This window comes from Denticeps clupeoides, chromosome 4 (genome assembly GCF_900700375.1).
Source record: "Denticeps clupeoides chromosome 4, fDenClu1.1, whole genome shotgun sequence".
Classification (NCBI taxonomy): domain Eukaryota; kingdom Metazoa; phylum Chordata; class Actinopteri; order Clupeiformes; family Denticipitidae; genus Denticeps; species Denticeps clupeoides.
Window position 1 is genome coordinate 33,065,470 of NC_041710.1, and position 14,849 is coordinate 33,080,318.

At 41.6% G+C, this 14,849-nt stretch overlaps 1 protein-coding gene across 2 annotated transcripts; it reads right to left on the reverse strand.

Moving 5' to 3' along the window:
- Positions 1–365: 365 nt before the first annotated feature.
- s100t (S100 calcium binding protein T) lies at positions 366–1,801 on the reverse strand. Of its 2 annotated transcripts, none has more exons than XM_028976787.1 (3): positions 1,513–1,801; positions 1,005–1,167; positions 366–825 (listed from the first exon to the last, which is right to left on the reverse strand). In XM_028976787.1, the coding sequence occupies exons 2-3, from the start codon at positions 1,164–1,166 to the stop codon at positions 658–660; spliced, it is 330 nt and encodes a 109-aa protein (XP_028832620.1). In that variant the 5' UTR covers position 1,167; positions 1,513–1,801; the 3' UTR covers positions 366–657. The 2 variants fall into 2 exon arrangements, with proteins under 2 accessions (XP_028832620.1, XP_028832621.1); XM_028976788.1 differs by having other exon boundaries at positions 1,005–1,170.
- Between the last annotated feature and the right edge of the window lie 13,048 nt (positions 1,802–14,849).

Consider the following 14,849-nt stretch of genomic DNA (forward strand, 5'->3'; position numbering starts at 1 on the left):
TTGTATACTTTTAGGACTATTTTGATTCTGTTTATGATTGATCCAAGTGCAGACGTCACTTCAGCGCCACCTGCTTACGAAAAATGTGCTAAATCTCCTCATTTATACATCTCTTCACACATGCACACATGTGCATATACTGGTATGTCATGCTTCTTTTTCCCAGCATGCAGCTGTGAGTTGAGCTCTGATGAAATGAGCATGGTCACTTACGGTAGACCTGTGGTTATTATGGCTCAGCTTGGTCAGTGAGGCATGTCTGCATTTTACTGACTACAACGCTGGATGCATGGTGGTCAACAGTGCCACCTAGTGCTGAATTGCACCTACATCCTGAATAATGGCAACACACAGACACTTACAGATCATGTTGTTTCAATCATTTTTATTCATTTCAAAAGGACTAGTTTTGAACAAGAATGCTTTAAAAATATTGAAAAGAAGAGAACATATTCACATATTCAACAATCACTCTTTACACAATGATGAGGAGCAGAACCGGACTTTTTCCACATGGTGCCATCAGCGGCAGAACTAGGCTGTGGAGTAAAGTCACGGTGGTTGTACAGGTTACAGGTTCATATCGCCGCTTCTCATCCCCCTAATGTGCCTTCTTCATCACTGTGGTCACGCTTTGAGATGCAGAGGCGTCTACTCCTAGTTTCCTTTCTTGCCGTCCTCCTGGTGGTACTCCAGGAAGAAGTCATTGCAGGCTACAGTAAGCGCACCCACCAAAATGACAAACTCGGTGAAGTCGACCTCGCCATCCTGGTTGGAATCCAGGTCACACATCACTTTATCCACAGCATCCTTATCTTGAGCGTGCTATGGGAATGAAGCATGGAGTGTTGAATAAAGACTCGTGTGTGTGTTTTTAGTCGACATTTACAGAGACATGAAAGAAATGTGCATGAACATGCAGACACTTTTTCCATGAATAATAAATGCACTCCACTCTCATTTGTTGGTTTCCGCCCATACGTGCGACCGTAAGGCTCACTTACCCCCAGGTAGTTGCCCAGTTCCTGTGTCAGCATGTCCTTGAGCTCCACCTTGCTCAGGGTGTACTTGTCGCCATCCTTGCCGGAGTATTTGTGAAAGGTCTGGATCATCAGCTGCATGGCACTTTCCAGGGTGGAGGCATTCTCTATGTTGAAGCCAGACATTCTGCTGAAACAGGAACTCTATCATTTTTTGCGCTGTGTGTGTGTGTGTGTGTGTGTGTGTATGAGGGACGGGTGGCAGCACACTGACAGCAATATTTTTGGTCTCCTCAATAATTCAGGAGGCTGAAAATAGCCCACTGGGCTCCATATAAAAGCTGTGAACCTTTTAACCCCTGAGCTCACACTCTCCCTCAGTGCAGCACCGGAAACGAGGGGAGGCGGAAGAGAGGAGATGAGCAAAGAACAGAGAACGTCTCAGAAAGAGCACATGTATCTGTGCATGTCTCACACACAGACACATAGACAGGCACTAACACACGCAGATTGTCCCTCGACTGTCCCTTACCTGAGGGTTGAGAGCAGCTAAGAGTCCTGTGCACTGAGAGAGGGAGAGATGGAGAGGACGCTGAAGAGTGGGAGAAGAACTGGATCTTATATAGCCACCTCTCTCCTCCCACCTGCACTCTTCCCTCCTCTTCTTTTTCAATCTGTCCATCATACAGTCTCTTCATCTGTCACCCCCACCACCAGTTTCTGATTTATTGGAACATCTCACGTAACTAGAAATATCAAACCTTTCCAACACCTTTCTCTCTCAGTGATGAGCACTGTGATTTATATATATATGTATGTATAGATAGATAGATTTGAACTGAAAGCTATCAGTCTCTTCTGTTTATATGCAACTAAATACCAGGGAACAGCCCCTGCTATTGTACTGATAATCTGTTGATGTTGCTGGTCCAGAAGTCAGTACTGTGTGTGTTTCAAAGAGTAGTCAGGCATAGAGAATGCAGAAGCATCTCTGTTACAGGCAGCTATTATGTGAGTGAAGTAAAACATGTGTCAGTGTACAGAACCCTGGCGGCACTATTGTTCTCTGGGCTTATTAGAACAAATCATTGCTATGATCATCAACAAAACCCAAATGTAAACAAGTGAAACCTGGAAATCATACTTTATCATGTCTTGTAACTGATGGGAGGTCAAAACACAGGTCTAACTAAATTTGTTCATGGGACTATTTCACTTATTTTACATTACTTTTTTATATAATAAGTGATATTTAGGTATGATTTATACTCCATTAACTTTGGAAAATTTTATTAAAATATAAAAACAATAATAAACACATTGAACATTATAATATATTGAAACACATAATATTAAATTATAAAATTTATCAACATTTTTGTTATGGAGTTACTGTCACATTAACTGCATTTTTATGTATTTTTTAAGACAAGGGATGGGGACATCCTGCAGACGCTGACAATAAATACAATGGAAAGATTTGGTGAATATTTCACACAGGTAACTTTTAAAGAATTCTGCTTACTGGCTGATTCAGAAGACGTGGCTAAAATCGCAGTTAACTATGCATCACATGGTATTTATATATTTGAATCAACTCCTTCACTGTCTTTCTCCATATTTATGTAGGGTGTGACTGGCTAGGGTGACGTAAACGGAACACAGCTCTACTACCTCTGTTCATTTATTTTAAAATATTTAATCACTTAAATGATTTGTAATGACTTCTATGTTCATTAGCGGGCACAGCTGGTTTTAACAGTTCAGAAGGTCATGAAATACACCACACATGGTCATTTCCATGCATGATACACTCAAGGGCCAAGACTCTGGGAAGCCCCTGTGAACAACTCCAAGTTGCCTATTCCTGATTCAAACACACACAGACACACAGATAAAAAAAACACCTTAAAGTGTGTGTAGATACATGGAGGCTCAATTCAAAGTTAGAACCTAAGCGCCGGTATATCTGAGACATGCTGTTAGAGTTTAGTTCGTTAGTTAAAGTTTCACATTAACCATACCACAAGTATACAATTGCAAATACTCAAGCTTCATAGCATGATAGGTTGGACGTTTAAAGTTTGAGCATCAGTATCGCGTTTCCATGGTGCTCCGGAATCTGTGCTATATTTAGAACGTTCTGTAAACAGTAAGAGTCCTGGATCGGTTCCTGCACATTGCAGTAATAGCATCTTAATCCAGTTTACATTTCTTTAGGACAAATAAATATATAGCTTAATGACTGTGATCTTTGAATGACGTCCTATTAATTTAAAAGACAGGCATTTATTTATTTATAGTTTTTCTTGTCCATGCCCACTGACTCACAACACATTGCTTCATTGTATCACACATACATGAGAGAAAATAAAGGCCAATTCACCAGGTGACTGGCTGTGGTGGATCTGGGGCATGTCAGGAAAGAGTTACTCTGGTGAAGTGCAGTAACAGAGAGAGAAGGATGAGGTAAGAATGTCTAAAAGGCATGAAAGAGGGTGGAGGGAAGCAGACAGGAGAGTGACCAGGATAAAAACACAATGGAACTTCTGATCTTTAACAGAAACTTTATCCCCTCAATCCACCAGAAGGCCAGTGGTGTATATTACCTGTGGGGTAGCCTACTGCCTGTCTGCTGCTCCTGCTCTTCCTGATAGTCCCTTGGTTGTTTTATTTATTTACTTCAGTAGAACTGTAGTTCCAATCCAATCCAGTGTGTTTGCAGAGCCGCTGTTCAGGCTGTTAATTATGAAATTATGTTTATGGATACATAATATAAATGAAAGACAACAAATGAGCCGCCTGTGGCTAATAATGACATGATCCACATTTCAGATGCCCTTATCCAGAGCGCAGTTACAGGGACAGTCCCCATGGAGACACTCAGGGTTAAGTGTCTTGCTCAGGGACACAATGGTAGTAAGTGGGGTTTGAACCTGGGACTTTGTGGTCTTCTGGTTCAGAGGCCAGTGTCTTACCCAATAGGACTTATAATAAGGTTCAAAGTGGCATTCAACCCAACACCTCCGAATGGGCATGATGCACATAATGATGGTGCAGACTGCATCCTGAACATGCCACCCAGACTCCAGGAAGTCCCAGGGTGAAGCAGGCAGACACAGTCAAATAGATGACAAGCTTTTTCTTTTTATTAAGAGGACAGCAGGGTGATCTTTAATCTGTAAACCTACAATCTGACATCACATGGAGAAACGTGAACACCTCACTTTCTGTAATTTACCATATACTACTCACCTGATTTATCATATGCCCCCTTCAATTTCCATTTCATTAGTATTCATGTCTGTACTGATCATGGTCTGACAACAAAACAAGGACACAGTGTGTGAGTGTGTGTTTGGGAGTCTGTAGACGGTTGCATGCATTCTTGGATGGCTGGCCTGTCATCACTCTCATCACTATTTCATGATGGCATGGGCCATGCATCAACATGACTCCTGCAAATGAAGTGTCTATAATTAAAAAGGACATGCCAAGAGAAGATGAGAAGAGGAGGAGGAAAGGAGAGGAGAGGCGGAACAGGAGGAGAGAGGAGAACAGAGAGGTGGGATGAGAGGACGAGGGTTCTTTGGCTATTAGATCCATCCAGGCTGTGAGAACCCAAAAAAAAACTGCATGTAATGAGATTGTGTGAAACGGCAAACTCCCAAGAAACCCAAGTCGCAGGCACACTTACAATCACACACACAAACCCCTGTAGTTCCAAATTCATACTACTGCATGACAACGTGCACACTTCTCTCGCACACTTATCACACAACCATGAACATGAATCCTCATGATGAACCTCCGCTGGCCCCATGATTTGTACCGTCTTGGCCTCCAAGGGCAGGAAGGCTGTCAGAAGGCTGCTTAATGCCAAGAGGACTGACACCAACCTGCTTAGTGAGAGAAGAGGACACACCTCTGCCCCTGAGGGACTTTGGCCTTGCCACTTGCTGGTTCAGCCATGCCAGCTTCTCTAATTCCCTGTCCTTTTCTCCTGTGCCTGTCTTATCTTTTTGTTCTGTGTGGACAAAATACCTAACTTCATAAGAAATCATACTTAATCCAGTTATGCAAATGACATTATGTATTGTGTATGAATGACAGTTGTGCTGTGTCCAGAAAAAAGTAGTGTGGGTCTTCTATATGACCTCCAACATCACTCATAAGGATGTAACAATGCTCCTCTGGTGATTCAATTGGAGTCAAGTTTTAGTTAATTTATTTTACAGAATGAGCTGCAGCTAGAAATTCTTACTCTACAACATATAATTTATCTTCATAAACAAATATTAATACAAATAAAAACCCAAATTAAATGATTAAATTATAATGACACCTCCTAGTAGTAAATACAAGTGTTACATGTGCAGCTGGACCCAAAAACAGTGAAAGAATAACACAACTCTTCACCATGTTGGTTACACACTCGATAGATGGTGGCTGTCCAGGTTGCCTCATTGCTGTGTCCATGGTGGATTATGACTGTTTGCACAGTGACAGAGCAGCCAGGTCCCACTCTGCTCTCTGACACTTCTCCTGTTGCAAGGCAGTCGGCAAGATGGTTTATGGCTTTGGCTTTTCAGTAAAGTATTTGTACCACAGTTCTTTTTTTATCTCTCCTTACATCCCTGTTCATTCCAGTCTCACTCACAGTAATCAAGCTGGATAAATACAAAAAAAGTGGAATTCACTTCTTCCTGGGGCAGCGGTGGCCTAGTGGTTAAGGAAGCGGCCCCGTAATCAGAAGGTTGCCGGTTCGAATCCCGATCTGCCAAGGTGCCACTGAGGTGTCACTGAGCAAAGCACCGTCCCCATGCACTGCGGCTGTCATGGCTGCCCACTCAGGGTGATGGGTTAAATGCAGAGGACATTGTGTGCACCGTGTGCTGTGATGCTGTGTATCACATGTGACAATCACTACACTTTAAGCATCAGCTAAAGATCATGCTGTTTGGGCCTGTTCTACTGTGTCTGGGCCAGGAGAGTTTCACTTGTAAAATGAAAGTTTCAGGACATCTGTGCATGAACTGAATCTGAAGAATGATGTTTTGGAATGGCCAAATGAATGTCCTGTCCTGAATCCAGTGTTCATGTGAGGAAAGCTCACCAATATCCTATCGGTGAAGCAGAGACATGGGCCCCTCCAACTCTCTGTGCGGGACTGAGGTTGAAAAGTTAGATTTTTGATCTGTGCAAACAGTAATTACAGGGACAGTCCCCCTCTTCTGGTTCATAGGCAGGTGTGCTACCCACTAGGCTGGTACCACCTCGTCAGTAAATGCTGTTGTCCACCAATCATCATACTGTAGCTACAAGCCTCTGATACTCATCCCTGTGACAAGTTCCTCCCCTTTCCTGCAGGATATGTCTCCCACGGGGGGAGTGTTGAGTTGCTGAAATTAAAAGGCACTTTTGCAGTAGGTCCTGTTCAACACACTGTCCCCTGTAAAGCTAAATGGAATTGATAGCGGACTAGAAGGCCATCAGGGCTGACGTGAGGCTTGTCATGTTCAAATACGTGCTACACACCGACTGACGACCCACTGCGCTGCAATTAGTGAAACATTAAGAACAGCAATTGCTGCTTAAACTGCAACTTGTGTTTCCCTTTCATTTGGACGGGTTTACATTTACATTTACATTTACGTCATTTGGCAGACGCCCTTATCCAGAGCGACTTACAACGTGCTTTCAAGTTACCATCGATGAAGAGATCAATTCCGGTTCACTAGGACCCCAACTATGAATACATCTATTTAATTCACTCTGTTGTAGATTCTGTACACAAAGTTTGACAAGAAAATTACAATTTAATCTAAATATTCTCTAAAGAGGAAGGTCTTGAGCTGTCGTTTGAAGGTGCTCAGTGACTGAGCTGTTCTGACCTCGAGGGGAAGTTCATTCCACCACCGAGGGGCCAAGACGGAGAAGAGTCTAGATGAATGTTTTCCTTTTACCTTCAGAGATGGAGGGACCAGGCGAGCAGTACTGGAGGCTCGGAGTAGACGAGGTGCAGTGCGGGGTGTAATAAGGGCTGTGATGTAGGATGGTGCTGCTCCATGTTTGGCTTTGTAGGCCAGCATCAGTATTTTGAACCTGATGCGTGCAGCTACTGGGAGCCAGTGAAGGGAACGTAGCAGAGGGGTGGTATGGGAGAATTTGGGAAGGTTGAAGATCAGTCGTGCTGCTGCATTTTGTATGAGTTGTAGAGGTCGGATGGTACATAGTGGTAGACCAGCTAGAAGGGAGAAGGGTTGAGCATGCTTCTATCTGCCTGAGCAATAACCTGAATCTGCCTCAAAGAACATCTGAAAGGCGGAAGTGGTCACTTTATGAGTGGTCACTCACTAACTTATCCAGTCATTCGTGCACATTATCACTCATTCACTCAGTCAGACATTCACACACAGGTCAATAAGCAGGAAGTGCTGTGACCAGATCCGTACGCCGTGAATCACTTCCCCTGACAAACCTGCACATGTCCCTGTCACTGGGATCAGGCCTGAGAGGAACAAGACCATGTCTTAAGTACACCTAGGTCAACATTCGACTCTGGCCACCCGAGTCTTATCACGCCATGGATTATTAATGGAGGGCCAGTGTCCAGACAACTGACATCTTGTCTTGTTCCTGTCCTTCTGGTTTGCATGAAAGCTCAGTTTCCACCAGTGGAGAGCAGGAAGATCCTTCTACTGAAATGTTCCTCCTGAAATGTCGAGGTTTCTGGACTAAAATGTTGTACTTTGTAGAACATGGCTTAAACAGGACATGTTTGCCAATAGAAAGAAATGCGATAAATAAATGAGCAGCTGGTTTCTGGTTTCGATTTAAAGTGTAAAGAGATTATGGGTTGAGTTACCAACAGAGAAACAGATACCTGTTGCTCCTCAGTCTCAGTAATGAGATTATTAGGGTGCTCCTGAGCAATTCATTATTTACTTGAGGAACTACAAACAGGAATCATCAAGACATTTATAATTCCCAATATATAAATTATATGTTTTAGTTTTCTACAGAATATATGAGCAATTGTATGAAATATATATGAATCAAGGTAGTCCTTTCTCGTAAAAGTAAACGTCAAACGCCAAACATCATAATCATCCAAATTTAACAGGTTAACACCACATGACTGCACAAGAACGTTCTCTCCAGCTTCTCATTGTGCAACTCTTCACACCGAACTAGGATGTGAACAAGTGGATTGTGGGAACTGTCTTGGGCCTATTTAAGATGAACTCCCCTGCCATGGGAAAACATACTAATATGACTGTAGCTTCAGTGTTATGAAACCCAACAGTAGACATCCACCGGAAGACCCAAGAAAACCCCAAACATCCTGGATGTAAGCCTGGTTTTATCACCACTTGGAGACAAATAGCCAGATTTTCTGAAATCACTTCACCGGTTCGGACCTCAACCTCTGCTTGTGCAGGTGAAAGTTGAGTCATTCAGAATCTGGCAGATCAACCTGGTTTCTATTACTCTCCAGATCCTTCGGAATCAGCTAGAATTATTGAAGGATCTGATGTGTGTGCAGCTGTTTCTCTTCATGTGTTGCTCTGGCCATGTGTAAGTTCAGTAAGTTGTGCCTCTTTAATTGTTCTCATGCTGCATGGAGGACAAAGGACTTCGTTTCAGATGAAAAGGTAAGCACATGAAACAATATTTCAAATTGAAGAAGATAATATGGAGTTGTTGAAGAGTTGGACATCTTGTTCTTGTTCCTAGGGGCCTGTAACAATGGCTTAATTTCTTCTTGAGGTTGGATTTGAAGTCTACCACGTGCTCTGCTGTTCATTCAGCCCACCTGGAAAATGCAATGTTTTTTTCCCACTTTGCCTCAGTCCATTTTATAATAGATTTGGACCAGAGAATATGGTGTTTCTGACAGAATGTTTTGTTTTGTGGATGGCGTGATTTCTGGAAGTGTTCCTGGGACCATGCAGTGACCTCTATGACAGAATCTTATCTGTTGCAATGCAATACTGCCTGAGGTACCAGTGATCATGTGCATCCAATTCTGATTTCCAGTCTTGTCCCTTGTGCACAGTGACTTCCACAGATGTTCAAAGTGTGCATTTTTACATGAATTTTATGAATTTGTCCTAATTCTAGTGAACCAAATTAGGGATTAGAATGATAGAAATCTTAAAGTACTTATGAAGTTCCTCTGGATAAGAGAGTCTGTCAAATGCTCTTTTTCTACCCAATAACCTACATTCTCCAAAATGTTCCTCCAGCAGTTTTAGTCCCACACACTTGTACCAGTAATTGCATTGGGTTTCAGTCGCATACTGCTCACAAGATTTGAATGTTGAGAAGATTGGTGTGATGTGATATGTGTCATTGACAAAAGGTTCTCTGTTATTCTGTTATTGTGTCATCAATATGTTACATTTATACATGTCTGTGGTTTGAACGTGTTCCTGCGGAGGTGTGAATGATTTTTGTGTAGTTCTGCACTGCATTCAGCCTTCATTGTCTTTCCTGAATGTTTACAATGTTTTTATGCTTGTGCTCAATCTTTCTTCCTAGAATCAAACCCATTTAAATAAGGAGTGTCATTATTCTGCACAATTGTTGTTGTGCATTTACAATTGGTCTGTATGCATCTGCTGGCTGTGAATAACTTATTTTAATTGAAATTCTGGCCTGAGTGGCGTTCTGGCCGACACTCCAGAGTTGAATCCAACCAGCAATCTCCACTATAAAAATTATGCAATGGATATTTTTATACTTTATTGTTGAACAAAAAGACTTTGTTCCAGAGGTTTTTGAACCTTATTGAAGCGGGTGTAAGTGTTTTTGGTGTTGGTCAAGTTGCTTGGGTGACCTGATAAGGGGGGGGGTCCTTCCGCCAAGGATGAAGGATGAGGATGAAGCGTGTGAGAAGAGACCAAGATGTGGAATAGGGGGAATAGGTGTTTTAGTTAGTTGTGTAATAATTAGTTAGTGTTTGTGTGTTTCAGTGTTGGCATGTGGGTTTTGTCTGGGAACGGAAAAATGGGAAAGGAAAAACAGGAAATTTTCATTTCTGTTGTTTCCTGAGTTTAATATTATTATATTTTAGGTATCTATTGTTTTTTTTTGTTCTTGATTTATTCTTTGCTTTGGAATTTTCTGTTGTAGAATTATGTTATGTTATCTCTGTGTTCTCGTCTCTCGGCTTCTTGGTTCCTAACAGCATGAAGAACCTGGCAACAATAGTACAAAACACAGTGAATTTATACTTTCTGCTTCAGATCTGCAGATAGTTCTAATTTTACAGTGAATGCATTTCTGCATAATTATATGCTTATTAGTTGAATAATTCTGACTGATTACAAGGCCAATTGCATCGCCCATATAATACTATGATCTGGTCATTTATAAGCAATGATAAAACCTCTCCATCAGGCGGAACTTCAGGAACAGCACCTTGTTGTTCAGGAACAGCAACCTCAATGTTGTTGTGGAGCTCACCTCAAAGTCTCTGTTGTGTAGAGTCTGAGTCGTGGCTGATCCAACTTCAGGGCTAACTGTCCCAGCACCCATTCCTCATTGCGGCTACTAAATGACACAAATGCATCAAACTGCAGCTGATCTTCTGCGTCATCCTCCTCTCTGTCAGTCTGAACCTGTTGCTTCTTCCTCAGTGTCGATCATCATCTCAACCACATCGCTAAAGCTGTAGACAAGCACCAGAAAGGCCAGTGAGCAAAGTGGTAACTCACAGAGGTGACGAGAATGATGGTGCTGTGTTTGCCTTGATGTCTATTCCCACTCCAGTAGCCATTGATTCTCAAAGTCAACCTTTTTGAGGACAACAGAGGTGAGTGAGGGCAGCGCTTCAAAGAGCCAGTCTCAAGGATGAGTGTTGAGGCTTTGTAGAGACCCAGCACACGGAGAGGTCAAGTTTGGTTTCACAGGGCTCCATCTTCAATTTTCTCAATGAGGAAATATTCAAGACTTCTAGAGCACTATAAAAATCTAAATATGTCAGCTTTGTGATCTTATTACTGATAAGTCTCAGAATCTGGAGGTGAGAAAGCCAATAAAACATGTTGTGCTCTTTTATGAAGTTGCTGCTCAGGTCAAGTTCCTCCAGAGGAGGCATACAAAAAAACTTGCTTGGTTATGACAGGAGTTGAACTCATTTTCAAACGTGGTTGAGGCTCCCCTGTGAACCAGGCTTAAGGTTCCTACTGATGGGACACTCACCCAAAACCAAATACTCAGGTCCTTCACCATGGAGTATCAAATTCCAAAATTTCCACAGTATCAAATCTTCTTCTGATATATGTGAAACAGTAACATAGATCAGTATTAGAATCTGCACTCCACAAATACTGTTGAACTTCTCCTCCTGGAACCTCAGCAAGAAATGGGAAAAGTTCTGGAAGGTGGTTAAATGCACCAGTAGGGATAGTTGCATCATTCTGGTAGATGCACATGGTCTTCACTCTTGGGTTTACCTCTAGGTGGTTGGTTTGCAGATTGCTAATATTGCTCTCAGTGTATGGTCCACAGTCAGGCCTGGGTATGCAGGGTATGATTTTCACCATGTTGCTGAGCTGATAATCCTCAAATGTCACACAGTGGCGGACAATGAATGCAAAAACTTTGCTCCAGTGGCTGAGGAACAGCAAGAAATGCAGCACCCAGAGTTGCACCACATCCTGCCAGATCATTAGAAAGGCTTTGTTATTACAAATATTTACAGATAAAAGAAGTAAGGAGTTACATGTAACGTTACATGTACGAAATTTGAGTACAAAACAAATCTAATTGTAATCCGTAACAAATACGGCATTATAAAGTATCAGAAAAAGAAAAAAAATTTAAATGTGTCACAGCTGCCACTCCACCCCCAGGCCAATAGGGGGTGCACCGCCACTCACAGGGCCGCTGACCCACAGGGAGACTCAGAAGAAGTCCTTGTGCTCTATAAACATCTGACGCTACTACTAAACTGCGAGCTCATTGTGCGTTTTTCTCCAGTGCTGCAAGCGTTTTCCTGACCAACCAAGTTTCTTCTTTCCGACCTCGTTTTTGAACACGCTCTTGGATAATCCTGACCTGATCCTGTTTGCCCTTGCTGTTGCCTGTCCCAGGATTTTGAGCCAGCCTCTCCCTTTGTCTCTTCCGCTCTTACTGTTACTGACCCACACTTCCTGATCTCCTGGCTGCCATTGGCCCGGTGCCCCCTGCGCTCAACAACATTAACAAGAACTTGACCTTTATCATGAGCGCCTTGTTGAGCTTTGACCTTTGTGTATTGATATGCGTTGTTGTGCCATCAATAGAAACAAAGCACTGAAGTGGAAACCAAAATGGAGTATTTATATAGCGATTTAATTAATCTTACTGCAACACCATAAGGAATGCAGTGTGCTGGAGAAAAATGTTGGACGCTACAGGCCTGCCAGTTGGGTTTTTATGGAGTGGTATGAGTGGCAAATTAAACATCAAATGGTAAATAACAAAATGTGTCATGCAAGAAATATAATGTAACATTAAAACATCATTAATGAATTAAATATGTAACTAAAATGATAAATTATTTATTTATTAGATATGTCACATTGAAATATTTAATTGATTCTTTAATTTGGGCACATTCAGCGCATTATGAATTTCTGTCAATCTGATCCATCAAAGCAAATGGGTGGGATTAACGCTGATCTAGCCTGACCTTGTACAGATAGGGCTGAAATAACTCCACTTGATCTGCTTCATAATCAAATTCAGCATCACCTTCTCTGCTGTACAGTCATGGGTAAACGTTTTGAAAATGACACAAATACTGGTTTTCACAAAGTTTGCAGCTTCAGTTTTATTATGGAAATTTTCATATACTCCAGAATGTTATGAAGAGCGATCAAATGAAGTCCCTCTTTGCCATGAAAATTAACATAATCCCAAAAAATCTCAAAATCCACTGCATTTCTTCCCTGTCACAAAAAGACCTGCTGAGATCATCTGAGTGTTCCTCTCATTAACACAAGTAAGAGTGTTGAGGAGCACAAGGCTGGAGATCATTCTGTCATGGTGATTAAGGGAAAACAGCAGACTGGATGCTTTAAAAGGAGGGTGATGCTTGAAATCGTTTACCTGCAAGGAAATATGTGCAGTCATCATAAAAAGGGCTTCACAGGCAAAGATATCGCTGCTACCTAAAACCAGCCATTTATTAACAAAAGAAACCCCTTATCTCCAAGAAAAACATCAAGGACAGACTGATATTCTGCAAAAAGTAAAACAGTAAAGCATTGCGAGACCATTCATGTGTGGGGCTGCTTCTTATCCATGGGAGTTGGCTCACTCACACCATCAGCATCTTCTCCCAACCATCCAAGAGCAGTTTGGTGAAGAACAAAATCCTATTCCAGCATGATGGAGCCATAAGGCCAAAGTAAGAAATTAAGTGGCTCAGGGAACAAAACATTGTAATTTTGGGTCCATGGCCGGGAAACCCTCCGGAACTTAATCCAATCGAGAACTTGTGGTCAATCCTCAAGAGGAGTGCAGACAAACAAAAACCCACAAATTCTGACAAACTACAAAAACTGATTATGAAGGAATGGGTTCCATCAGTCAGGATTTGGCCCAGAAGTTGATTGACAGCATGCCAGGGCCAATTGCAGATGTCTTGGAAAAAAAGGGCCAACACTGCAAATATTGACTCTTTGCATAAACTTGATGTTATTATCAATAAAAGCCTTATAAAATGTTATAAAATGCTTGTATTTACACTTCAGTACACCACAGAAACAACTGACAAAAATTATCTAAAAACACTTTTTGAATGAATATTCTTAACTGTATCATTTTGAAAATTTGTTACCTGGAAGTGTTTACCGTATATAGCAGTACTAAATATTGACTACTTCCAAACTCCTTCCAATACATGAATTAATATTATTATAATTGATCAATTTAATAAAGCTAATATAATAATACGATGTGCACAGAATCTCTATATGCCAATTATTTCTTTCTTTTTCTTTTTCTGACATATCTTGTAGTCAAGCTCACAGCACACACCAGCAGTAGGTTCCAGAACTCTTGTGATGGAAATGACAGGGGGACAACTTTGTTCTTTTAAAATGGTCAGGAGCTCTTCTTTGGCATTCATATCTCCAAAAACCACTGTGATAAACACACAAAGCTGTGCCACATTCATCAGATCAGTCGACTAATCAAAACTGGAGAGGAACACTGACGTGTCAATGTCCACTGCCATTTCCTCACATTGGCATGTAACTGTGCTCTGAGACAACAGCATGTCCATGACCTCGGTTTTATAGCACCTGCAGCATATAGAAATGCTTTTTTATCAACTTCTCAGTCCTTGAAAAATGTCTTGCAGAGAACCCAGGATCTCGGAAGTGAGAAGGCCGGAGGAACCTGACAAACCATAAAGTTTCTCACATTATTCATTCAAGTTTCTCACATTATTCACTGCCATTGAGTATTAAATATTTGATTTAGCAGTGGTTTAGCAGTGTATGATTTTACAGTGAAATAAAGTTGGATTTTTTACTCCCTATTGCACCCAGCCAAGGACACGTTGTACTACGGACACTATACAGATTTTAGTCACATACACAATATAATTAACAGGTTTCTTAATTCCTTCATCATGTTCATCATAAATTGGTTTTAGTCTTGGCTACCAGTGCACTTTACCTTGATCTTGTTAGAGAGCTAAAGGTCCTTGCAAATGACAGCCCATTTACCTTCTTGATGAAGCATTCATGCTCTGAAGGACATCTTTGATTTTGCATACAGCACTGCAAGCTTTATGCTTTCCTGACAAATGTGTTAAATAAAATGTATTACCCACAGCATTAGATGGGTATTGACCCTAGAACA

Bases quoted from the DNA above. Each gene is read 5' to 3' on its own strand.
- s100t (XM_028976787.1), bottom strand. From the start codon at position 1,166: ATGTCTGGCTTCAACATAGAGAATGCCTCCACCCTGGAAAGTGCCATG. The intron at 826-1,004 runs GTAAGTGAGCCT...TCATTCCCATAG, and splicing joins AACTGGGCAACTACCTGGGG to CACGCTCAAGATAAGGATGC.